The 25,816-nt window shown below is 48.6% G+C and overlaps 1 protein-coding gene across 3 annotated transcripts in view; it reads right to left on the bottom strand.

The window, feature by feature from the left end:
- Positions 1-25,246, bottom strand: part of MXRA5 (matrix remodeling associated 5) — a 33,340-nt gene extending 8,094 nt beyond the window's left edge. For 2 of the 3 annotated variants that reach the window (XR_007515784.1, XM_049871750.1), the window contains exons 1-5: positions 24,855-25,246; positions 19,230-19,444; positions 12,432-12,561; positions 10,847-11,237; positions 2,904-7,844 (exon numbers count right to left, since the gene is read on the bottom strand). Coding sequence is in view for 2 of the 3 variants with exons in the window: in XM_049871750.1 (XP_049727707.1) it covers positions 2,904-7,844; positions 10,847-11,237; positions 12,432-12,561; positions 19,230-19,417 (5,650 nt within the window). In the remaining variant the exon portion in view is untranslated. The other variant, XM_049871751.1, reaches the window with a different exon arrangement.
- Between the last annotated feature and the right edge of the window lie 570 nt (positions 25,247-25,816).

Here is a 25,816-nt window from a genome sequence, read left to right as displayed (position 1 = left end):
GTTTGGTCAAACAGGGGTCTAGATGTTGCTGTGAAGGTATTTTGTAGATGCGATTAACATTAAGTAAGGGAGACTATCCTTGATAACGTGGGTGGGCCTGACCCAATCAATTGAAGGCCTTAAAAGCAGAATTGAGGTTTTTCGGAGAAGGGAGAATTCAGCTCACGCCTTCATCGTCAACTCTTGCCTGAATTTCAGCCCAGTGTCTGACCTACCAATTTTACACTCAAGACTTCAGCAGTAACTTGTGCTGTTTTCTGCCTGCTGGCCTGCGAGGGGCAAGTCCTTAAAATAAATCTCTCTCTCTCTATATATATGTAGATATATATGTATGTATATACACATACATTGGGTTTCCACTGGTTGATTTTCAGAGGTACATTGCCAGGCCTTTCTTCCCAGTCCGTCTCAGTCTGGAAGCTCTGCAGAAACCTGTCCACCTTGGGTGATCCTGCTGGTATTTGACATACCAGTGGCAGAGCTTCAAGCCCCCACGGTATGATAAACTGACAGGCGAGCAGTGGAAGCTATTTGAAGTGGTAACAATTCAGAGCTGACTTGACAGCAACTAACAACAAAAACATGTATATAAACACGTGTTTATATATGGAGAGCTATGACTGCTAACCAAAAGTCAGCAGTTCAAATCCACCAGGCCCTCCTTGGAATCCCTATGGGGAAGTTCTACTCTGTCCTATAGGGTCACCGTGAGTCGGAATTGACTTGATGGCAACGGGTTTGGTTTTGTTTGTTTTATATACCTTCATCCATGTATTCATATCATATTTTTATCTTCTCTGTCATCTGTCCTATCTACCCATCCATCCATCCATCCATCCATCCATCCATCCATCCATCCATCCATCCATCCATCCATCCATCCATCCATCCATCCATCCATCCATCCATCATATGTCTGTCTTTCTGTCTGCCTATTATCTATGTCTGAATTTCTCCCTAAATCTATTATCTTCTCTATCATCTATTATCTCTGTCTTTCTGTCATCTATCAGTCTACTGTGTCTGTTTATATCTATCTACCATATGTCTGTCTGTCTGTCTATCACGTACCTATCTCTATATCTATCTCCAAATCTATTTTCTATCTATCTCTAAATCTGTCTGCCTACCTATCCCCCCATTCTATTTGCTCTGTCTCTCTGGAGAATCGTGACTAATGCAATGTCCAAAACAACAAAGGCAAAGACCTGCCCATGCCCCCAATATGTAGGACAGTAAGCCTAGTTTGACCCCCTCCATCGACTCTTATGCCACGTTGATGCCCACAGCAGCTGGCATGGCTTGAAGACAGACTTCAGAAGCTGGCCTGAGCCCTAGATCCCCCAAGGTGGTCACCTCTGTCACTGCAGTTACTGGAGACACACTTACCACCCATTCAACCCAGCCTTGTTTCTGCTGCTGTGTCTTCCTGAGCTCTGGGCCAGCTGCACAGACCCGAGGGCATGCAGCCACAGTCCCCCTGACCCTCCAGGCTCCTGAGCCATCAGGGAAGAGGTAGCTTTAGTGGGTCATTCTCTCCCCTGTGTGGTCAGGTTGAGCGCTAAGTGATGCTTCTAGATGGCGTCTGGCATACTGCCCAACAGCTGGGGGCTGTGTGCCCATTTCTCCCAGTTGTCCATGTTTCCCACCCCATTACCCAGGCCCTGGAGACACCGAGTCTTAGGGTCTTCTCCTCTCCCAAGGGAGAAGGTCTAGGCTTTATCCAAGGGCCATTTGCTTTCATTCTGACAAGCTTCTCTGCCTTCATTTGCTAATAACCTTTTCCAAGACCAAAGACCTGCCCTTGGATGGGGTTTTGGGATCCTTGGAGATCTCCCCTCCAGACCCTGCCCCCACAGTGATTACACCCCCAGGCAAGGCACTGTTCTTCCTGTGACAATGTTCTCCACCTTGGATGGGATCCTTCAGTTACAGACACTTCCTAAGTTAGGGCTGCTACTCAGTGTCCAAGGAGCCCTGGTGGCACAGTGGTTAAGCGCTAGGCTGCTAACCAAAAGGTCAGCCGTTCAAACCCACCAGCCACTCCAGGGGAGAAAGATGTGACGGTCTGCTTCTATAAAGACTACAGCCTTGGAAACCCTATGGGGCAGTTCTACTCTGTCCTGTAGAGTCACTATGAGTCAGCATTGACTTGACAGCAGCAGAGACGCAGTGTCCTCCAGGTCAGTGGTGGTTCAGTGATAGAATTCTCACCTTGCGTGTGAGAGACCCAGGTTTGATTCCCGGCCGGTGCATCTCACGCACAGCCACCACCTGTCTGTCAGTGGAGGCTTGCGTGTTGCTAGGATACTGAACAGGTTCAGTGGAGCTTCCAGACTAAGACAGACTAGGAAGAAAGGCCTGGTGATCAGCTTCTGAAAATCAACCAGTGAAAACTTTATGGACCACAATGGTCGGATCTGCAAACAATCACAGTGATGGCTCAGGACCGGGCAGTGTTTTGTTCTGTTGTGCACGGGGTTGCCATGAGTCAAGGCTGACTGGAAAGCATTTAACAACAACAGTAGAAGGACGAGGTTGAGTTTGCAGACTCCCCCATCCCACACCATCCCTACAGTGGGTGGTTTGAAGGATTTAGTACTGGGTCACACTTGGAGAAGGCAAAAGGTCCCTTTAAGGACTATCCCAAATTCTAGGTTATGCCTTATCCAAAAGACCTATTCCATGATTCCACAGCCCCATTAAAATCCAGCATCCAATCTATCTCCCTCTTCCATTTCCCTGTAAAGGAAATGTTCTTGAATCCAAGTTCTCAGACTTCTTCTCCCAACCCGTCAACCCATCCTTTCTCCAAGGCTCCCTAATGGTACCTGGAGTTGCAGACTCTCGTAAACTTCTGCTACACCAGCCCTGGTTAAAATGCAGATGTGTAAACACCCTACCTGTGGACACCTTTGTCCAGGTAACGAAAGGCGTGGGTTTCCCTGTTGCCTCACATGGAAATACAGCATCTGTCTCCGCAGTGACAAATACGGATTGTGGGGATTTGGTGATGATTTGGGGTTTTTCCCCAAGCGTCCAGAATTTGGATGCAGGCAGTCCTCCAATGGAGAAGAGTTTGGAGCTGCTCTGATGAAAGTTTCTGGAAGGCTGGCCAGAAGACATAGTGAAAGGGATGGAGCTCTGGGTGGAATGGACTGGGGGGATATTGTGTGCATTAGTTGAGGGTGGCACGGTGGCCCGGGGAGGGTGCAACAAAGGAGGTGCAGGAGGACCAAAATCCATGTGGTTGACACTCTGGGAAAGTATCCTGTTGTAGGAATCTGGGTTGACTTTTCTCTCTCTTGTCACTGAGGCAGGAGTGGTGGGTGTCTGAGGCTTCAGGGTGGATCCTAACTGTGGGAACACAAAAGTCCTGTTAAAGAAGAATGGGAACCTGCCATTGGAATGATGAGGAAGTCTTGAGCTCGGTGGCTTTCCAGCGGGGCTTCTTTGATCAGGGATGTTGTTGCTCCCAAATACTTTGGGGTTGGCATTGAACTGGTTGGTTCCACGGTCATCAAATTTCCTGGGAGTGCTGGGTTTGGGTCTGTGAAGTGGAAGGGGAGTTGTCGTGGTGGTTAATTTTGGAGTCACAAAGGGCTTGCTCTCTGGAAAATCCTGTGAAGGATACACTCTTATTTCTGGTTTGCTGGTCACCTGACGAGGCGGCTGGAACGTCACCAAGTATCTAAAGGAGCTTTGAGTGGCCATAGGTGGTGGCCTCCCTGTCCCTCTTGGTGGTGTAAATTTGGTGGGAACCATACCTGGTTGGTGGTAAATCTGTGCTCTTCCATCGTGGTGGTGAATGTCTGGACCTTGAGGTAGAGTGCTTGAGGTCTTACCATCAAACACCTCCTTTACCAACTCCTGCTTTGGAGAGAAGTTCACGTTATCCTGCTTGGAAGAGGGAGTGGATACCTCCTTTGGCTTCAATATATACTGCGTTCCCTCATTGTTCAATTGGGGTGCTTCGGTTTCTGAGACACCCCCATAATTAAACAAAACATTTTCTTTGGACTCTGTTTGTGTTTGAGATGTTGTTGTACTAAGAGGTGTGAACTTAGTGGTGGTTTGTACCAAAGGCATTGACATTGTGGGTGGGAATGGGAATGCTGGTTCCTTCAGGGAGCCAGGTGTAGAGACGTGATCTTGTGGTCTAATTTCAGGATGGGTAGTCGCTAGGGTGGGTTTTTGCTGATCCTGACCACGAGTGGTGGTTTCTGCCTGGCTTGAGGGTGACTCTAGTCTCACGCTTGAGACGGTAGCAGAAGCAGCGTCTTCCCCCTGCTGAGAGAGTGTAGAGATTGCCGCAGAAGGTGAAAACTCAGAAGGAAAATATGGGTTTTCCAACTCTTTCCAAAGGGGTGGGTCTGTCCGGGTTTCCCAAGCACTGCTAGGAGGTCTGCCTGTCTCCACCCTCTGAGGCTGGGCTGTCGTGGGAGAAGTCCAGCCTGGAGTTCCTGGAAACGCTAACAGGTAAGATTCTTCCATAAATCCTTCCACAGGGGAGACCACCGAGCCAGAAGGTGATGCGATGTTAATTCCTGACTCAGTGGGGGCTGGAGTGCTAGTTTCATGGTCATGGATGTTTGTGACATCGTAATGCTTCTTAATTTCCTTCCTATCTGATGCGGACTTATATGTGACTGTGGTAGCCTCTTGGACTTTACTGAGAGACAGATGTACTTTTGAGGTGGTTGTCATATCATCTTCTGCTCTCCTTGTCTCACTTGGGTCCCCGGTTTTCAGAGAAATGGTTGCAGATAAAAGTAGAGTTTCAGAGCTGGGAGTAGTCACGTATTTATGTTTATTTTGTGGGAGATAGATGGTCTTGGGCAAAGAGTCCGTTGAGCTCACGGTGGACGTGGTATACCGATGTTTGTTTTGTTTCTTTGAGTGTTTCCTTCTTGGGGTTCCCTTGGTCACTGGTTCTGCAGGTTTCCCCATTTCTAACTGTTTGGTGATACCAACTAGGTTATCAACCTCAGATGTCAAGACAAGCAAACCCTCCACTTTGCTTGGAACCTTCATCTCTGGCACCTGAGTGGGTCGGGTAGAAAAAGTCTCCGTGGGGGCAGACGTTGTCGGTGGAGTTTGCTTGTGCCGGTGGCGGAACCTGTGAGGTCGTAACTTTTTCCTCCCGTTGGGCTTTTTTCGAAAAGGGTGAGTGGTCAGCTCGGTTGGTGAAGCGGTCTTTGGTTCTAACGTCATCATTGATACTGTAATGCTGTCCCTGGCAAGTAGAGTATCAGGTGTGCTTTCTCTGGGCAGCATAAATGGAGCAAGGCTGCCTATCCCTCGTAGCTCCTCACTCTCGGGACGTCTGGAGCCTGTGGGGTCTCTCTCCAGGACGTTCCCTTCCCCGGGTATCTGAGAGCTCTCCACCACGTCTTTCTTCATCAGTGAGTTGCCTTGAGTGCCTAAGCCCCCTTGCATAGGCTTCGTGCCATCTGTTTGTCCTTGTAGATTTGTTTGTGCTGGTACATCTGGTTCCCCTAATGGCTCAGATGTCCTGGGGTCCACAGCCCACCAGGTAGGGGTTGGAGTGAAGCCTGTGGAGGTCAGATCTTCCATCTTATCCTCAGCTGGTTGAGAATCAGTCTTCGGATCTGGGTAAAGATATGTTTCCGTCTCAGCCTCCGCCAAAGAGATGGCATCCAATGGCAGCTCATCCACTTTGGACGTGGGTGGGGGCACAGATGCAATGCTTGGTACTGTGGACCAGCCCTCTGTTGCTACCTCTTCATAGGTAGGCTCTTCATAGGACGTGTCCAGGATCTGCAGAGGGGAAGAGGATTCATGAGGCAAAGACATCTGTGTAGGGACTGAAGAGTCAGCTTCGGTGGGAGCCGAGTCTTTTGTCTTCTCAGAAATCTCCTGATCGAGAACATCTTCCAGCTGCGTGCTTGTTACTGTGGGTTCAGCAAGAACGCCCCCATCGCGGTCGTGTTCTAGTGCAATCCTGGCTGAGGAAATGGTATTCAAAACCTCCTCCTCCTCATTGAATATGGAAGTATCTGCTGAGGAGTCCTCTGCACTGGTTGTTGTCTGTTCAGGAGATACCGAGGGTGGAGGAACAGCAGGAGAAAGAGGGGAGACCTCTACGCCCACTGATGGAGGAGTCGTGGTTTGTATGACCTGGGTGACTTCTGTGCCCTTGGGGAGATTCCTCCCACGGACTCTGGCTAAGATATCTGCCCAGCGCTCAGGATTAATCTGTTTGTTTGCCACATTGATCCTTCTCCTGGACTCAAACGCTCGGCGACCTTCCGCAACGTTCGTCTCTGGTTCCTTTTCAGGATTCTTCCAGAGTTTCCATTTTCGTCGGCCTTTCTTAGTCTTTTTACCTCCAACACTGGCTTCGTCCTTCGTTTTGATAAACACCTCTTGGTCCATTGGATGTAGGACCCTCCTTGGAGTCTTGTCTTCACTTCCAATGCCTGAGCCCCCTTCATCCTCTATGACATCTCCTCTTATTCTAGAAAGGGTCTTCGAGCCTGGGCGTCTGCCTCTTTTTGAGGTCCTGCTGGGTCCTTTCTTATTCACGGTGACCCCCACAGTGAAGTGGTCTGCCCCTTGCAGGTTGACAGCCACACATCTGTAGTAGCCACCATCGCTGGCTTGAACCTTTGGGATGGAGAGTGTTCCATTACCCAGCATATATGCATGGGATGTGTTAGCCAGATGGCTCATTATCCTTTTGCTTGGAAGAACCCAGCTCAGCTGGGCTTCGGGAATTGCCAGAGCACTGCAGGGCAATATCACTGGCTCCCCAGGGCTCTTGGTGATGGTCACTGTGTGTCCTCTAGGTGGCTGAGTGACCGGCATCTGCACAGCGACCCTGTACACTATCCGGTCCATTTCATCTGTCACCTGAGCTACACAATGGTACAATCCCGAGTCTGAGTACTCTGCTGACTTGATCCTCAGCTGACCACCACTGAGGACAGAGAACCTGCTCTCTGAGTCCTCCATGGGGGCTTTCAGGACAGAGCCATCTGGCAACACCCAGAAGATGGCAGGACTCTCAGAAGCCCTCACATTGCAGCCCAGCTGGAAGGAGCTTCCTTCCAGGACCGTCTGAGCCCTTTGCATGGCTTCGCTCGTCTCGACCATCACCCAGCTTCTGCTCCGCGTCCGCCTCACATCCTTGGCGGACATCGTTTGTGAAAACTGCGTGTAATAGGAGAGCAGCACCTTTCTAGCGGTGCTCTGGCGCCGGTTCAGTTGGATGTCCACGGATGGCTGCATGACCCAACCTGGCTCCGCAAGGATGTGGGCTTTGACGCCTGTGTAGTAGAGCGCGTCGTCGTCAGCATCCTGTCTGTACTCATAGTGGACGCCGGGGTCTTTGCTGAGCTTGACTGCTCGGTGCAGCTTCAGCGGGACCTCGCTATAATACGCTATCAGTTTCCACAGCTTCTCGTAGTTCTCCCTGGTCATGGGACACTCAAAGTCTAAGGCGACCGTCGCGTTGACTTCAATCTCAAGAGGATCCGTCTGGTTCAAGAGGATTTTGTACACATCTGTGGGTTTCTTGATGCTGCAGACCAAATCCACCGTATTTCCATGCTCGTCCGTCATGTTCAAGGAGACATTCCATGTGGGGAGGTGGAAGCTGTCCAGGGAAAGCTGGTCATCGCCGTCTTCCTCCTCTTGTCCCTGCTCCTCCTCGCTGCTCCCGCTCCGGTTCTGCCTCAGAGGAGACTCGATGAGCGGCTTCGAGCAAGTGATGTCCTTGAGCTTGTGAATCTCTTGTTTGTGCAACTTCTTGGGACTGGAGCACGCGGCGCACAGCTGACCGCCCTCGTAGGCTTTGTCCTTTTTACATTTTAGGATTCCTAAAATGACAAAGACACAGTGTAATGGTTACTTTCATGTGTCTACTTGGCTAGTCTATGATTCTCAGGGGTTTGGCCAAATACTAGCCTAGTTGCTCTTCCATAATGTATGTAATGTATGTGATCACATTCCATAATGTAATATAACATAATGTAATCACCCTCCCTAATGTATGTAATGTAATCACTTCCGATAATGTAATGCAATGCAATGTCATGTAATCACCTTACCTCTATACTTGTGATTAAAAGGAGCCCCGGTGGCACAGTGGTTAAAGCTCTCGGCTGCTAACTGAAAGGTCAGCAGTTCAAACCCACCAGCCACTTCATGAGAGGAAGATATGGCAGTCTGCTTCTATAAAGATTACAGCCTTGGAAACCCCATGGGGGGCAGTTCTGTGCTGCCTTATAGGGTCGCTATGAGTTGGACTCAACCCAGTGGCAATGGGATACCTGTGGTTATAATCCCATCTGGGAATGGGTTTTGTTTGTGAAGTTAACCAGGCAGTATTGGTATAGGGTGTGTCTTGAGTCCACCTCTTTCGAGATATAAAAGAAGCAGATTAAGGAAGGGTGGAGAAATGAAAGACAGATGCCAAGCCACACAAAGCTGTCTGAGGAACAGAAGAAATAAGGACCTTCTAAAAAAAAAAAAAAAAAAAAAAATTTTTTTTTTTTTATTACAGCAGACAGAGAGAGCCTTCGCCTAGAGCTGGCACCCTGAATTCAGACTTCCAGCCTCCTAAACTGTGAGAAAATTAATTTCTGCTTGTTAAAGCCACCCCCTGGTAGTATTTCTGTTACAGCAACATGATGCCGACCTGTGCTTCTCCAGCCCCAATGCACCTCTGGGTCCTCACCCAGCAGCCAGCCTCACATCTCCAGGTAGATGCCACGGAAGCTCCCAATGCTGAGGTGAACACAGCAACCATGTTCTCGCTCTGCCCCCAGCCCAGTCTCTGCACACCTCCTCTGTGTCTATACACGGGGCTACCGTTTCCCCAGCTGGGAAAGCTGGAAGACCAGGAGTCCCCCATGTCGGTCCTCTTTGAGTCTACCCACTTCTTTCCTCTTCTCTGTGAATGTCAGTCAGACAGCCATCGGCTGGACTCGGAGTCTACGTGGCCTTTTGACTGGTGTTGCCATGTTTACTTTTCTTCTCCCCTCCACACGCACACACTGTTTCCTATGTGACCCTCAGAGTCTATGCCTCAAAATGCAAACGTGGTCACATCTCACACCTCCCCCAGCAACACACACACACACACAAATATACATACAAACACAATTACACACACACACACACAGTTTTCACTGTGACCCTCAGAGTACACACCTCAAAATGCAAACATGATCATCACATACCTCCCCCAGCACACACAGACATACAAGCACACACACATATACAAATACACACATTGTTTTCTTGTGACTCTCAGAGTCCATGCCTCAAAACACAGATAGGGTCATGCCACACGCCTCCCCCAACACACAGAAACACACACAAATACACACACCCACACAAATATACACACACACACCATTTTCTATGTGACCCTCAGTAAACATCTCAAAATGCAAATATGGTCATGCCATATACCTTCCCCGACACACACACTCAAACACACAAATATACACGCACACACAAACACCCAAATACACACACACCCCGTTTTCTGTGGGACTCTCAGAGTAAATACCCCAAAGTGCAAAAATGTTCGTGTCACTGATATCTCTTAACATACATACACAAACATACCCAAATATACACAGAGATACACACATATAGACACATACGCACAGACATAAACACATACACACACATATATACACACAGACACAGGCACACACACATACACATACACTACACACATATACACAAAAATGCTCAAACATACACATACACACACAGACATACAAACATATACACACACATAACATACACACACAACACACAAACACACACAAATTCACACATAACACATAAACATACATACACAGACATAAACACAGGCAGACGTACACATATACACGCGCAGACACACTCAAGCACACACACATACACTATACACATTTACACATAAATATGCACACAGACACACGTAGAGACATACACACACACACACAAACGCACACAGACATAGCACACACAGGCACACACGAGCATGCACACACACGTGCACACAGAGACATGCTCACAAACCCATGCACACACACACACAGAGGACTCCAGAGCGGGCCCTCCATCCACTGCACGTCCACCGCTCCCTTCCCCAGGGGGCGCCCTGCACCTCAGGACCACCAGAACCATTAGCCATCGCATTGACTCCGGCTCACGGCAGCCCCAGGTGTGTCAGAGTAGACCTGAGCTCTACAGGGTTTTCAGTGGCTGATTTGTCAGAAACAAGTCACCAGGCTTTTCTTCCGAGGCACCTCTGGGTGGACTTGAACTGCCAACCTCCGCTAGTAATCGAGCCCTTAACCATGTGCACCACCCAGGGACTCTCTTAATTGTGCTACAAGTATATATAACAAAACTTTGGCCATTTCAGCTTTCTTTATATGTGTACGGTGCAGTGATATTAATTACATTCATCGTATTGTACAGCCATCACCGCCATCCACTTCCGAATTATTCCATCACCCCTGACAGAAGCTCAAAACCCTTCACGACCTCTCTCCACCTGCCCCTGGTAACCACTAATAAACTTGGATCTCTATAACAAGAACCAAACCAGTTGCCATTTTTGACTCCAGCTCATGGCTACCTGTGTGTGTCAGAGTAGAACTGTGCTCCATAGGACTTCCAGTGCCTGGTTTTTCGGAAGTAGATTGCCAGGCCTTTCTTCCGAGCTGCCTATGAGCAGAGTCGAGCCCCAACCTTTCAGTTTGCAGCCGAGTGCATTCACGGTTTGCACCGCCCTGGGGCTCCAACATCTCAAAGAAAGGTAAGAGCCTTTGCTAGCAGGCGTCCTGTTCCCTCTGCTCTCCTTTCTCCTTACCTCTGGATCTCGCCTCCCATTCCAGAAACCACTTCATCTCGCAGCTACAGGCCCAGGGGTTCCCGTGCAGGTAGAGGTTCTCCAGAAGTGGCATGTTCTGAAGCATCCCGGTAGGAAGAGAGCTGATCTTGTTCTCCGCTAAATAGAGGTGCCTCACGGTGGAGAGCCGGAAATAGTCCAGAAAGGAGAACGTGGAGAAGGTGCCGGGATGCAGCCGCTGGAGAAGGTTCCCTTCCAGATGAAGGAGTCTCAGGGACATCAAGCCGTGGAAAGCTTGCGGGTGGATGAACTCAATCTTGTTGTGGTCCACGTGCAGCCTCACCAAGCTTGAGAGGCCCCGGAGGGTCTGTCCCGTGATCACACGAAGCTTGTTGTAGCTGAACTTGAAGACCTACAAAGAGAAGGAAGTCATGATGGAGAAAGAAAGCCACAGTCAAGGACAGAGACTGGCTCAAAATGCATGACAGTCATGACACTAAGCTTGTTTTTATTGTGTTTTTTTTTAAGTAAAGTTTATTGATCATTTAAAAAAAAAAAGGGTTGCCATTGAGTTGATTCTGACTCATGGCAACTCCACGTGTGTCAGACTAGAACTGTACTCCACGGGGCTTTCAATGGCTGATTTTTCAGAAGCAGACCACCAGAATTTTCTTCCAAGACGCAAATGGTTAATGGGCTCGGCTGCTAACTAAAACGTTGGAGATTCAAGACTACCCAGAGGTGCCTCAGAAATTCATCTTTCTTGTTGCTAGCTGCCACACAGGCCGCCCCTGACTCATAGCGACCCCACACACAATGGAATGAGACCATGCCCACTCCTGTACCATCCCCACGATCGGCTGCAAATCAGATTGCAATCATCCATTTGGTTTTCGTTGCCTGATTTTTGTAGATTGCCAGGCCTTTCTTCCTAGTCTTAGTCTGGAAGGAACGCTGAAACCTGTTCAGCATCGTGTTACTGTTGTTTTGTGCTATCAAGTCAGCTCTGATTCAAAAATGACACCATTCGACAGAGTAGAACTGCCCCCATAGGGTTTCCTAGGCTTTTCTAATCTTTACGGAAGCAGACTGCCAGGTCTTTCTCCCTCAGAGCTGCTGGCTGGGTTCGAACTACCAACCTTCCAGTTAGTAGCCAAGTGCTTAACCGCTGCCCCTCCGGGGCTCCTTGTTCAGCATCACAACAACATGGCAAACCTGCACTGACAGACGGGTGGTGGTTTTGAACGAGGTGCTGAGATTCGAACTTGGGTCTATCTGGGTCTCCTGCACGGAAGGTGAGAATTCTACCACTGAACCACTGCTGTCCTCAACTGAGCATTTAAAAACAAATAAATCAACAAAAACACGTTGCCAGTCGAGTTGATTCCGACTCATAGCGACCCGATAGGACAGAGGAGAACTGCCCCACGGGGTTTCCAAAGAGTAGCTGGTGGATTTGAACTGTTGACCTTTTGGTTAGAAGCTGAGCTCTTAACCACGGTGCCACCAAGGGCCCCTACTTGGGCACTGGGAGTGGCGCATAGTTTCCATTCTTTATTACCGTCTTAGAGGCTGCAAGTAGGGACACCAGGAGAGCCCAGCTCACCTGCAGAGAGCTGAGGTCTCGTAACGCCCCATCAGGGATGCTTGGGATTTCGTTTCCATGTACCATAAGCAGCTCCAACTTCGTCAGTCCCGCGAATGAGGTTTCTGATACGGCCTGGATACTATTAAACCTTAAAAGAGAGAGGGAGGGAGTGAATTAGAATCCTTGTTGTTGGGTGCTGTTGAATCAATTCCGACTTATGGTGACCCCGTGTGACAGAGCAGAATGGCCCCGTAGGGTTTCACAGGCTGTAATCTTTATGGGGAGCCCTGGTGGTACAGTGCTTAAGAGCTCAGCTGCTAACCAAAAGGTCAGCAGTTCAAATTCACCGGCGCTCCTTGGAAACCCTATGGGGCAGTTCTAACCTGTCCTAAAGGGTTGCTATGAGTCACAATCAACAGTCACGGGTTTGGTTTTTTGTTTTTTTTTAATCTTTTTGGGAGCCAATTGTCAGGCCTTTCTTCCGAGGTGACTCAGGGTGGACTCAAGCCTCCAATCATTTAGTTAGCAGTGGAACCAACTGTTAATCATTTGCACCACTTAAGGACTTCCAGAAATGCCACACGGAACAGCCTCTCCAACCCTGCCATAAGCAAGTCAGCAACATGGCTGTTCTGAGTCCACATTGGTACCGTGGCTAAGGTACCTTCATTCCCTTGTGTTCTTGGTCAAGGGGAAGCTGACATGGTTTTATTAACCTTCATCCAATTCAGGACACTTTGCTAGGGATTTTGCCTCAGGATACGCTAATGTCATTCATTAGAGGTTGTTTCAGGCTGATAAACAGGACTGAGAATTCTAATGAAGCTGGTTCACGTGGCTCCTGGTTGAAGATGCAGCTCCTAAGTGGCAGGGATCAGTGATACCTGGTCCCCATGAGTGACGACCAGGAGCAGCGGAAATAGTTGTGCATTTAACAAAAGGAGCCCTGGTGGTGCAGTGGTTAAGCACTCAGCTGTTAACCAAAAGGTCTGCAGCTTGAACCCACCAGCTGCTCTGTGGGAGAAAGATATGGCAGTCTCCTTCCGTAAAGATTACAGCCTTGGAAAGCCTAAAGGACAGTTCTGCTCTGTCCTATGGGGTCCCTAGGAGTTGGAATTGACTTGACAGCAATGGGTAATAACAGGAGAAAGAGAACACTACGGAGCACTGAAGGAGCCAAGTTAAAGTGTTGACAGCCAACATTAAAAAAACAATTGCCATCGAGTTGATTCTGACTCATAGCGACCCTACAGGGCAGAGCAGAACTGTCCCATAAAGTTTCCAAGGCTGTAAATGTTTATGGAAGCAGACTGCCACATCTTTCTCCTGTGGAGTGGCTGGTGGATTCAAACTCCTGACCTTGCAGTTAGCAGCTGAGCACGTTAACCACCATGACACCAAGGCTCCTTGACGCTCAACATAGTCAAGCTTATTTCCCAAGGTCACGTCACTACTTCTGGTTAATCGTCAAAGTTATTTGTAAACGTTCCATTTTTTGCATATTTAGGGGGGAGAGTATTATATTTTTATTTATTTTTGCCCAAGCATTAGTAAAGATGCAATCTTGACCTGTTTAGACATTCCTCATTGTTCTCTGGGGAATGCTGTTGGTATTGGGTACCAGCCAGTGGACGCTGACTCACAGCAACCCTGTGTGACACAGCACAACTGCCCCATAGGCTTTCTAGGCTCTAATCTATATGGGAGCAGATCTCCAGGTCTTTCTTCCTCGAAACCACTGGGTGGGTTTGAATCATTAACCTTTTGGCTAGCAGCTGAGCAATGAACCATTGCACCACCGGGGCTCCTTATGTTGAGTGTAGCGCATGGGAACCCTCAAACTTAATCCTTAGACGACCAATTTTAAAATGAATGGAGAATTTTGCACGTTGCCTTACAGAGGGCACGTAGCTTACATACGAAGTCTAACCAATCTCTTGCTGGTGGCTGAGTTGCCATGGAGTTCGCCCCAACTTACGGCAAACTCATGCACAAGAAAACCACATGTTGCTTTAGTCCTGTGCCAACTGCAAGACTGGCTACAGATTGGATCATTGGGATCCATAGGGTTTTTATTGACTGATTTTCAGAAGTAGGTTGCCAGGCCTTTCTTCCTACTCTTAGCCCGGAAGCTCCGCTGAAACATGTTCAGTATCATAGCAACATGACAGATGGGTGGTAGCTGCCTATGAAGTGCACCAACCAGGAACTGAACCCAGGTCTCCCTCATGGAAGGCAAGGATTCTACCACTGAATCACCGCTGCCCTAGAGAGTCAAGTCAAGGAGGAATTTTCTTCCCTCCAGCACCCCAGGATGTGGACCGATCCTCTTTGTGTTGTCCTAAGACTCAGCAAAGAGCTGCAGGAAAGCAGGTTGGATTCAGGGAACAGAACCTGACCAGAAACTCAGATGACCTTGGAATCAGCCCATTTCTCCAACTTCCTGGTCTCTTTGCCTCCTCCCCAAATTATCTTCCTCACTTGTTGATTGGAAATAACCAACTCCCTGGGCTGTGCAAACAGTTACTGCTCTCAGCTGCTAACTGAGAAGTTAGTGGTTTGAGTCCACCTGGAGGTGCTGTGGAAGAAAGGCCCGGCAATCTACGTCCAAAAAATCAGCCACTGAAAACCCAATGGAGCACGGTTTTACTCTGACACACATGGGGCTGCCATGAGTCGGAGTCGACTCCATGGTGACTGGGTTTTTTTTTTAATTTTTTTAATGTGCTTTAAGTGAAAGTTTACAAATCAAGTCAGTCTCTCACACAAAAACTTATATACACCTTGCTACACACTCCCAATTGCTCTCCCTCTAATGAGACAGCCCACTCCCTCCCTCCACTCTCTCTTTTCGTGTCCATTCCCCCTCTACCCTCTCATCTCGCCTCCAGGGAGGAGATGCCAACATAGTCTTAAGTGTCCACCTGATCCAAGAAGCTCACTCCTCACCACCATCCCTCTCCATCCTGTTGTCCAGTCCAATCCGTGTCTGAAGAGTTGGCTTTGGGAATGGTTCCTATCCTGGGCCAGCAGAAGGTCTGGGGGCCATGAACACCGGGGTCCTTCCAGTCTCAGTCAGACCATTAAGTCTGCACTTATGAGAATTTGGGGTCTTCCCCCCCCCCCCCCCACTGCTCTCCTGCTCCCTCAGGGGTTCTCTGTTGTGTTCCCTGTCAGGGCATGGGGACTCGTCTTAACACACTAAATGAGATGTTTCTATCAGACAATGTGGGGAAAACTGCTACACAGACACCAGGTAGTGTTGCAAAGCAATATTTAACATGGGAAAGACAAGTATGGGTATTTGTGAAGTTCCAGAAAGATGTCATCAAAACTATTTCTTTTAATCAAGAAAAAAAAAAGTCTTTAAAAAATCTGTACATCAGACACTGTCGTTAGGTGCCATGGAGTCAGTTCCAACCCATAGCCACCCTATGCTCAACAGAACGAAACACTGTCTGGTCCTGCACCATCCTCACCATCGTTGTTATCTGCCATGAGATAAGCGATTTTTGTTTACTCAAAAAACATTTGGCAAGTAATTTCTGGAACAGCTGTGAGGCTGTCCTAGGGGAAGCAGCAGACCTCTCTTTAAAGGCTGGCTGAGAATCCCAGAGACAGCTGTGTGGCAACACGAAGTTACATCAGAGTTCTCCCAGTAATACTTCATTCCTTGAGAGTTTCATATTCTCTCCAAATTGCTAAATGACAAATCAGCCCTCAGATTTTATCTGTATTCGATATTCATCTTGCTTTTTTATTTCCCATCAGAATTCGTGATGCCAGCTCCATGGTTTACTCTGAGACTCCGCTTCAGAGACATGGCTGTGATGATGTTATAAAGAGCAAGGATGAAAAAAGTGGCAATTTAATTCATTTTACAAATTAAGGGACACAGGAGTCCTGTATGTTGAGGCAACAAAGGAATTCCTGACGTCATTTTCTTTTACCTTTAATGTCACACAAAACCATCTCAAAATATCATTGGCAACAGGAGAAAAGGGGGCAAGCCAGTATCTCTGCTTTATGCTACTGGTGAGGGTTTTTAAGACACCAGTAGGTGTTGTCTTTGCTGCTTGTTATTTAAAAGGAAACCCCCAGAACCTGTACTGTAATTTAGAGGTTAGTAAAGTTTCCCACTTAGAAAACACTTGGAAGATGCGTGCAAAGAAACATATGCAAGAAAAAGAAAATGTAAACAGTTATTGATGTTGCAAGTCTAAACTCATCATGTAGTTAACCTCCTCTTTTGGAAGGCTACACACTGTATCTTTCTCTCCCCTACATCCGACCTGACTCCCTTGCCCCCAATACACCACATATGGTGGACAGGGCACAGTTCTGCCCCACCTGCCACCCCCAAGATCTCTCTTGGAGACTCTAATAACTCCTGACAGTACCCTGATCCCCGACTACGTCCTCAACCAAGGGGCTGGGTTTCAGAGAAAAATGGTCAATCCATGCACGTGTTACATCTCTTCTCTTTTTGAAGAAAAAACAAACCAAAAACCAATTGCCGTCGAGTTGACTCTGACGCCTGGTGGCCCTATGTGTGTCAGAGTAGAACTGCACTCCATAGTGTTTTCAATGGCTGATTTATAGGAAGTGGGTTGCCAGAACTTTTCTTTTGAGGTGCCTCAGAGTGGACTCGAACTTCCAATCTTTCCATTAGCAGCTGAGCACGTTAACTATTCGCACCACCCAGGGGCTCTTTTTTTGAACAATGTACTCAAATGTGGCTCGTGAAAGGAACAATCACTGGACTGAACCATTTTTCATGCCAGGAAGTATAAGAAAGAAGAGAAATTGTAGATAAAACTCAGCTTTTCCCCCTTGACAAAAACCAGCTCAGCTCATCCCAAACAGAAAAAAAAAAAAAAACCAAACCTATGGCCATCGAGTCAATTCTGACTCTTAGCAACCCTGTAGGAAAGAGCAGAACTGCCCCATAGGGTTTCCAAGGCTGTCATCTTTACGGAAGCAGACTGCCACATCTTTCTCCGGTGGAGCAGCTAGTGGGTTCGAACCACTGACTTTTCGGGTAGCAGCGGACTGCTTAACCCATGTGCAATCAGCTCATCCTACCCTGGTTCAAGTGGGATTTATCTCTTCTTCCTTTTGTCTTACTCCCATGAAATAAGTGAAGTCTCCCAATAAATTGTCAGATTGTAAAAATGGAACTGTGTAGCTGTTAATATTCCTTCTGGCAAAACTCAGTTGTTTTCCCCACTGGGTTTTCATCATTGTTACTGGATTTGCAGATTCTCCAAGCATAAGGCTTTCCAAGATTTTATCGAGAAAGCTACTTAATGGTCAATTGCCTTAGATTAGGGAAGTTTTTATCTTATTGTCTTAACTTTCTGTTCTCTCTTATTCTACTACTGGGCTTCAACAGATGCAAGAATTTGTTTTTAAACTCTATACTCTAAACGGAGGCCCTGCACGGTGCAAACAGTTAGGGGCTTGGCTGGTAAATGAAAGGTTTGAGGTTCAAGCCCACCCAGAGATGCACTGGAAGAAGACCTGGTGACCTTCCAAAAGATCACAGCCGTGGGAAACCCTATGGGGCACAGCTCTACTCTAACACACGTGGGGTTGTCACGAGGTGCGATCAACTCCATGGTAACTGGAAAAATAAATACTCTAAAGATAATTTGCCATTATTTGTTCATTGGCTTAAGTTTGCCATTTCATTTTATTAAAACTTCTTCACAGTGGGTATTCATCAAAGTCTAAATTATTTTGCTGTTTTCTCAAAGTTAGGAGACAGCTCATGTATTTTGATGAAGTCCAAACGATTATTCACTATTAAGGCTGCAATTATTAGTATCTGCAATTCATAGCAACAAGTATTTGTGTAAGGAGCCCTGGTGGTGCCATGGTTAAGCACTTGGCTGCTAACCTAAAGGTTAGCAGTTTGAACTCACCCAGCAGCTCCACGGAAGAAAGGCCTGGTGATCTGTTCGCCTAGAAAACCCCGTGGGGCAGTTCTACTCTGTCACCTGGAGTCACCTAGAGTCAAAATCGACTCGATGGCACCTAACAACAGCAGCATTTATATATATAAAATTGTTATGTGTACGAGAGGAAATGAAGGATATAAAATTCTGTCTGAAATGCTGACCGTAATCTCTTTCTCTTTGAAAAAATACATGAATATTTAAAAAGGCAGAACCTGACAGAATTCTTCTATTTCCTCAATGTCACAGTATCATCATCTAGATCACTTATAAAATGTCATAAGTATTGAACATTTTCTTTTTATTATCCTTAAATCATTTCTGAAGTCTATGTAAATAATCCTCATATATTTCTCTGTGTGTCATCTGCCCTGTCATTGTTGTTGTTAGGTGCCATCGAGTCCATTCTGACTCATAGCAACTGGTGTGACAGAGTAGAACTGCCCCATAGGGTTTCCTAGGCTGTATTATTTATGGGAGCAGATTGCCAGGTCTTTCTTCTGTGGAGCTGCTGGGTGGGTTAGAACCTCCAGCCTTTTGGTTAGCAGCTGAGTGCTTAACCATTACACCACCAGGTATCCTTTTGATCTGCATTAAAACAAACAAACAAACAAACAAACAAAAATTCCACTGCAGTCAAGTTGATTCCAACTTATACTGATCCTACAGGACAGGGTAGAACTGCCCTATATAGTTTCCAAGGAGCGGCTGGTGGCTTTGAACTGCCGACCTTTTGGTTAGCAGCCGTAGCTCTTAATCACTATGCCACCAGGGTTTCCATACGTGTATGCAAAACCAAATAAACATGCACACAAAGATGCTGGAGTTGTTCAGTGAGAATGCCATATATACAAACCCCAAATTGATTCTTTCCACGTGTTTAGAAATCCCAGCGGGCACGGAAGCCAGGGAGCGGAACGTGCAATGAACCTCACTAGGAACGTAGCAGGCGCAGGGATGAGGGCAGGCCTGGGCAGTGCACGAGTGTCCCCAGAGTAGGATCAGCACCACGGAGAGCGCCCCCCAGCGCGCACGCGTGGGCATCTTGTCCGGTGCGCTTGCTCTGGCTACCTGGAGTGGAACGAGGAAAGGAGACGCGGTTGTTGCCAGGTTGCGTTACTCGTTCTTAGTAATTCTGCCTTTAAATTACGTATGGTTTCAAGCTTCCTAAGCCTCCAAATGATACATTGTAGTGACACTTAAAACATTTGGGTAAAGATACACGAAACGTATTTTTTTATCTTCTTCCATTAATCATAACTATGGAACAGATTCTTAATTCTCGACTTCGATATTATTATTTGGATAGTTCACTCTGTTTTTCTCTAGAAGCTGTGGATTTGGAATAAGACACACGTGTGTGTGTGTGCATATATATATTTTTTATATATCTATATAGAGATATATAGATATATCATAAGTCCCTGGGTGGCAAAACAGTTAAGCACTTGATTACTAGCTGAAACGTTAGTGGTTCTAATCCACCCAGAGGTGCTTTGGAAGACAGGCCTAGTGATCCACCTCTGAAAGGCCACACCCTTGAAAATCTTATGGAGCAGTTCTACTCTGCACACATGGGGTCACCATGAATCAGAGTTGACTCAATAGCAACTTGACAACAACATTATGATGGTCAAGGTTCTGTCTCAACTTGGCTAGGCCATGATTCTCAGAGGCTTGGCAGGTATGATGTGTAATCATCCTCCATTTTGTGATCTGATGTAATCGTCCTCCATTTTGTGATCTAATGTGAGCAGCCAATCAGTTGAAAAGGGAGTTTCCTTAAGGGTGTGGCCTGCTTCCAATATATATGGATGTTCTGGCAAAGCTCGGTCTCTCTCTCTCAATCCTGCAACTAACTTGTCATCCTCTGACCTCCCATTCTTGGGACATGAACCAGGAGCCTGCTGCCTGACCTGCTGATTTGGGGTTTGTCAGTCCCTGCAACCACGTGAGTGAGAAGAAGCCTCCAGCCTGATGCCAGACCCATGAATCTGAGACTTGCCAGCCTCCACAACGGCATGAGCCATTTCCTTGAAATAAATCTCTCTCTGTATATATTTACATATATCTGCTTCACTGGTTTTGCTCCTCTGTGGAACCTAGCCTAAGCCATTTTGTACTGAGAGTGGGGTGCTACTCTAACAGATGCCTAAAATATGGAAGTGGTTTTGGAATTGGGTAATGGGTAGAGGCTGGAAGAGTTTTAAGGTGCCTAATAGTAAAAGCCTGGATTGCCTTGAAGAGACTTGTTGGCAGAATTATGGACATCGAAGGCAACTCAGGTGAGGGCTCAGAAGGAAGTGAGGAGAGCTACAGAGAAAGTCTCTATCATCTTAGAGAATACATATGGTGTCAGCAACAGAAAGTTGCTAGAAATGTCAACATTAAATGCGCTTCTGGTGAGGCTTTAAAACAAAATGATGAACGTGTGATTGGAGGAAGGGCGATGCTTTTTATGCAGTGGCAAAGAACTTGTTTGAATTACCTTTGAATGTTTGGTGGAAGGTAGAACTTGTAAATGATGAACTTGGATATCTGGCTGAGGAGAATTCTAAGCAAGATCTTAAAGAGTCTGCATGATTTCTCCTTGCCACTTGTAGTAAAATGGGAGAGGAAAGAGACGGACTTAAAAATGAACTATGCAAAATGAAAACAAAACTTAAAGATTTGGAAAATTCTGCTCTACAAACTGAGGACATTTGTCCTAGGATGTTCACCAAGGACATGGCTACACAATCTTTTGTTGAAGATTAAGCCAGTGACTGATGAATCTAACCAACCACTATAGCAGAAAACTCATCAGCTTAGACTGACCGGAATGAAGAAAAAACAAAAGGCGAGAACACTGTCTGCCTCTTGGGATTATATAGACAGGAAACAGGCCAAAGGGGCTATATCTGTTGTCCTCTAAGAAAAGAAAAGAACCATCCCCGGAGCAGCTCAGGGATCAGAAGAACTGTTGGAAGGAATACAGGAAGCAGGGCTGTATCGGTTTCAAAGGGTGGGACCACGGTCTCCTGGATTTCAAAGGGTGGGGCCACAGCCTCTTAGGCTTAATAGAATCATATCTTCACCAACTCAGCGCTGGAGCTGCTATTAAGGTATGCCAGGGGAATGGTGCCATGGCCCAAACTGAGGAAGTAGGGCTACCATGCCCAAGGGCCAGAAGAATGGGGACTGCTGGGACCAAGGGGGTGGGGTCACTGCTTAGATTGGCTAGAAAATGGGGCTGCCCAAAGCTGAGAGAGCAGAGTTGCCATCCCCGTGGGCCTAGAAGGCAGAGCTGAAGCCCAGGATTGAGGAGGCCTCCACCCAGAAAAAAAAAACAGAGAGGGTTATTTTCAAGCCTTGAGAGCTAATGTAAATTGTTCTGCTGGGTTTTAGATTTGCTTGATGTCTGTTATCCCTTCTTTCCCTCCAATTTCTTCCATTTGTAATGGAAATGCCTGTTCCACCATTGTACTTTGGAAAGAGATAACTTGTATTCTAGATTTCACTGGTTCACAGATAAAAGAAAATTTTGCCCCAGGATGTGACACACCTAATGTCTCACCCATATTTGATTTACAGGATTCAGAAGATGAGATTTTTGGAATTGATTTAAGTCTTTTGGGATGATATGATGGGGTGAATGTGTTTTGCATGTGGGAAGGACACAAATTTTGGAGTGCCAAAGGGTCGAATATTATCGATTCGGTTGTGTCCCCCAAAAATATGTCTTGTAAATCTTAACCCCTGTATCTGTGATTATAATCCCATTTCAGAATGGGTTGTCTTTGTTGTGTTAATAAAATAGGATTAGTGTAGAGTGTGTCTTAAGTTAGTGTCCTTGGAGATATAAAAGAAATTAGACAAGCAATCAGGAGGGGCAGAAATGGGGGAAGAGAGATGGCAAGCTGCATGAAGACTGCTCAAGAGCAGAAGCTCAAAGAAACAAAGACCTTCATTCAGAGCCAACAGAAAGAAAGACTTCCCCTAGACCCAGCACCCTGAATTTGGATTTCTAGCCTCCTAAACTGTAGGAAAATAGATTTCTGTTTGTGAAAGCTAGCCATTTGCGGTATTTCTGTTATAGCAGCACTAGATAACTAAAACTATATATATGCATATAGAAAGAGATTGCATGAGGTTTAATTTTAATTATATAAAAAAACCCACTGCCATCAAGTCAATTCCTATGCATAGAAACCCTGCAGGAGAGAGTACAACTGCCCTATGGTTTCCAGGGCTATAATCCTTACGGAAGCAGGCTGCCACATCTTTCTCCCCAGGAGTGGCTGGTGGGTTCAAACCATTGACCTTTTGGTTCGCAGGAGAGCGCTTAACCACTGTGCAGATAAGGCTCATCCCATAATAAATGCTAAGATTTCTGCCTGCAAATGATAAGACTGGGTCATTATATATTGAATATATTTGAATCAAAAATATTTCTCAGGAAAGTCATTGTTATCAGGAGTGTTTCCTTTCTTTAGTGATAGTCATCAAAGTTTAGCTATAACTCCTTAAAGGGCTTGAGGAAGCCCTCCCTAGAGGCTTCTCCATCCATTCTGAGTGAGTTGTTTGTTTACCATCTTTATTCTTCTCTTGGAACAGCCAAAGGGTTTTGATGGTTCAATGCCATGGTTTCTCAGAGGAAATGTGTGGATGGGGTGGGGGTGGGGGGAGCCACTGCACAATCTATAAATAAAGAGTAAAAGAATTGCTCCATAAGATATGTTCAGGCAAAGAGAAAAAAAAAATCAGTGAGGTCACAGAAATATTGGACATTCTTAATTAGCTTACACCAGCTGCGTGGTCTGGAATGTCAGAGGTTAATTTATTTTTCGCCCATTGGCCGTACCTTCATCATCATGAATTTTGTCTTCTCTTAAAGGACGTGTGCGTAAAAATAGCCATACACGCGAAAGGTAAACCACTCGACAGAGCACCACTGAGGGCCCCGTTTATCCTCTGCTCTAGCCAGCCTTCCCAGGTGGGGGGAAGTTGTCCTAGTGACTCTGGCTCATGGTGGCCCCATGTGTGTCAGAGTAGAACTGTGCTTCATGGGTTTTCAATGGCTGATTTTTCAGAAGCAGATCGCCAGGCGTTTCTTCTGAGCTGACTCTGGGTGGACTATGAAACGCCAATCTTGCCGCTAGCAGCCGAGCTCCTTAACTGTTTGCCCCACCCAGGGACTCCCATCCAGGGGAACTTGTTGCCATAGGAAACATAGCGACCCTAGAGGGCAGAGTAGAACCGCCCCCATAGGGTTTCCAAGGAGTGCCTGATGGATTCGAACTGTCGCCCTTGTGGTTAGCAGCTGTAGCTCTCAACGACTAAGCCACCAGGGTTGGGCACCCAAAATCCGTCGCTTTTCCACCTTTTAAAAGACCTGGAAGTATGCATTTTCCTGAACCCCTGTGCGTCTCCCCCTTTCAGTTACCCACGAAGTGCTGACGGTGCAGAGAGCTTTGCAAAAACCAAGTCGGCGCTCCACCTCTCAGCGCTGGAAAGAACTTGCTCCAACAGCTTGCGGGGAGGAGTCCCCTAGCTTGCCCCAGCCGGGCTTTCCCCGCCCCTGGCTGCGCGTTTACCCTGGGCCCTACTGGGTATCCTCCAGGGCATCTCAGGCCCAGCCCTGAGCCCTATGCCCTCTATGCGTCCCCAGCCTTGGCGCTCCCTCCTCCCTCTCCCCGTGGTCCTCCCAGGAGACCCGGTCCCCCCAGGGAACCCTAGCTCCGGGCACACCCGGCCGGGGAAGGCGCCCTGTGCCTGCAAACCCCCGCCCTCTCGGGACGGTCCGCGAACCCTGGATGCAAGCGGCGCCAGGGCGCGAGGCCGCCCTCTACCCTCCCCGCCGGGGCAGACGACCTGGCGCTGCGGGCGGGCGGTTCTGCGCCCTGGCCGACTTCCAGCTGCTGCTCGGCCGCGCCGGGCGGCGGCTCAGGGGCTTCGGCAGGGTCCCAGAGCGCGGCTTGTGTTGCCTGCGAGCCCCCGCCGCCTGTGACCCGGCCACCGAGCCCGTCTCTCCCGGTGATGGCTTCCCCAGCTTGCGCGCTGCAGCCCCGGCTGGGCGTTCGCCGCCCCTTCCAGGGGAGTCTGGGCGGGAGGAGACTTGATACTGGAGCCGGGACTTGGGAGGCGGCCACGCACTGTTCTTCCCCACCGCGTCCAAGAGCAGACAGGACGCTGCGCTTGGGAAGCCGGTTGGCAGCGCTGGAGGACCGGGTGGACAGAGGGGAGGCGGCTGGAGAGCTCAAGAGGCTGGGATGGATACGCGAAGGAGGAGAGAGTCCTGGCGCCGGCAGTCCGGCTCCCAGCAGCCGCCCTCGGCCTCCAGACTCTACCCGCTGCTCTCCTGGGTGGCAGCGGGCCCCTTTGCGACCTGAAATTGCCCCTGGAGACTGTCTGTGCGCACCTCTGCCCTCGCCCTGCCTGTCCCTCTGGCTCCCCGCGCCCAACCCCTGCGGGGGCAGAGCCCCGGCCGTCCGGTCCTCACCTGTTCTTCGGAGCCTCCAGGCACGGGCGCGTCACGGCCGGGGCGCCATGCCCTTCCCGGGCGGGCAGAGCGTGGCTCCAGCGAGCCCGCGCGGCGCCCTTTTATCCCCGAGTCCACGCCTCGGCCCACCCCCGCCCCACCCCGGGAGCCGGCGGGCGGCCACGGGACCCGGCCCGGGCGGGCATCCTCGTCCGCTCCCGCGGGGCCGAGCGCAGGCGGCCGGGGCGGGGCGCGCGGAGCCGGTGAAAGTAGGGGGACCCAGGGCGAAGGGGGCGCCGCGGGAGCGTTCAGGTCTCTGCAAATCGGCGCCGGGCACCCTGCCCGGCCGAGCGAGAAGCCTTGCTCTTCTCGTGGACGACGGCGGGAACCAGGCTGCGCTCCGGTGTGCAGGGGAGCTGGCTGCGCCCCCGGCCCCGTGAGCCAGCCACGCCCCCCGCCCGGCCCCCTGGCCCAAGGTGGAAGCCTTGCCTCCTTTCGCCCGGCGGCGCCCGGAGTGGGAACATGGGTAGCCCGGTGGTACAGCCGGGGCGTGGGGATGACCTGGGGAGGGGTACCAAAGGGAGGCTGGAGAGGACCGTGTGTCTCTGCTCTGGGGCGGAGGTAGGAGGAGTTAGTGGACTGGCTTCCAGGAGAAAAGGACCTGAGACGGGCTGGAAAGGATGATGTGGGCAGTTGAAACGGCAGAGCCAAAGACCCCATGGGGCCCCCACTGGGAAGGGGAGAAGCAGAGGTTTCCATGGGAGGAAGAACGGCAGCGCGCAGGACACTCCCCAGTCCAGCGGTCCTGATGGAGCTGGGTGTGCAACGGCCCGTGACCAGGGACCGCCAGGACCTAACAAGAAATGAGCCTGACAGTCCCTTCTGATGAATGCCTTAACTTCTCCAAGGGAGTCCCTGGGTGGCGCAAATGGTGATTGCACTTGGCTGCCAGTCAAAAGGTTGGAGGTTTGAGTCCACCCAGA

This window comes from Elephas maximus, chromosome X (genome assembly GCF_024166365.1).
Source record: "Elephas maximus indicus isolate mEleMax1 chromosome X, mEleMax1 primary haplotype, whole genome shotgun sequence".
In the NCBI taxonomy this organism is placed as follows: domain Eukaryota; kingdom Metazoa; phylum Chordata; class Mammalia; order Proboscidea; family Elephantidae; genus Elephas; species Elephas maximus.
The sequence above is the reverse complement of the archived record's forward strand: the minus strand, read 5'-3'. Positions and strand labels throughout refer to the sequence as shown.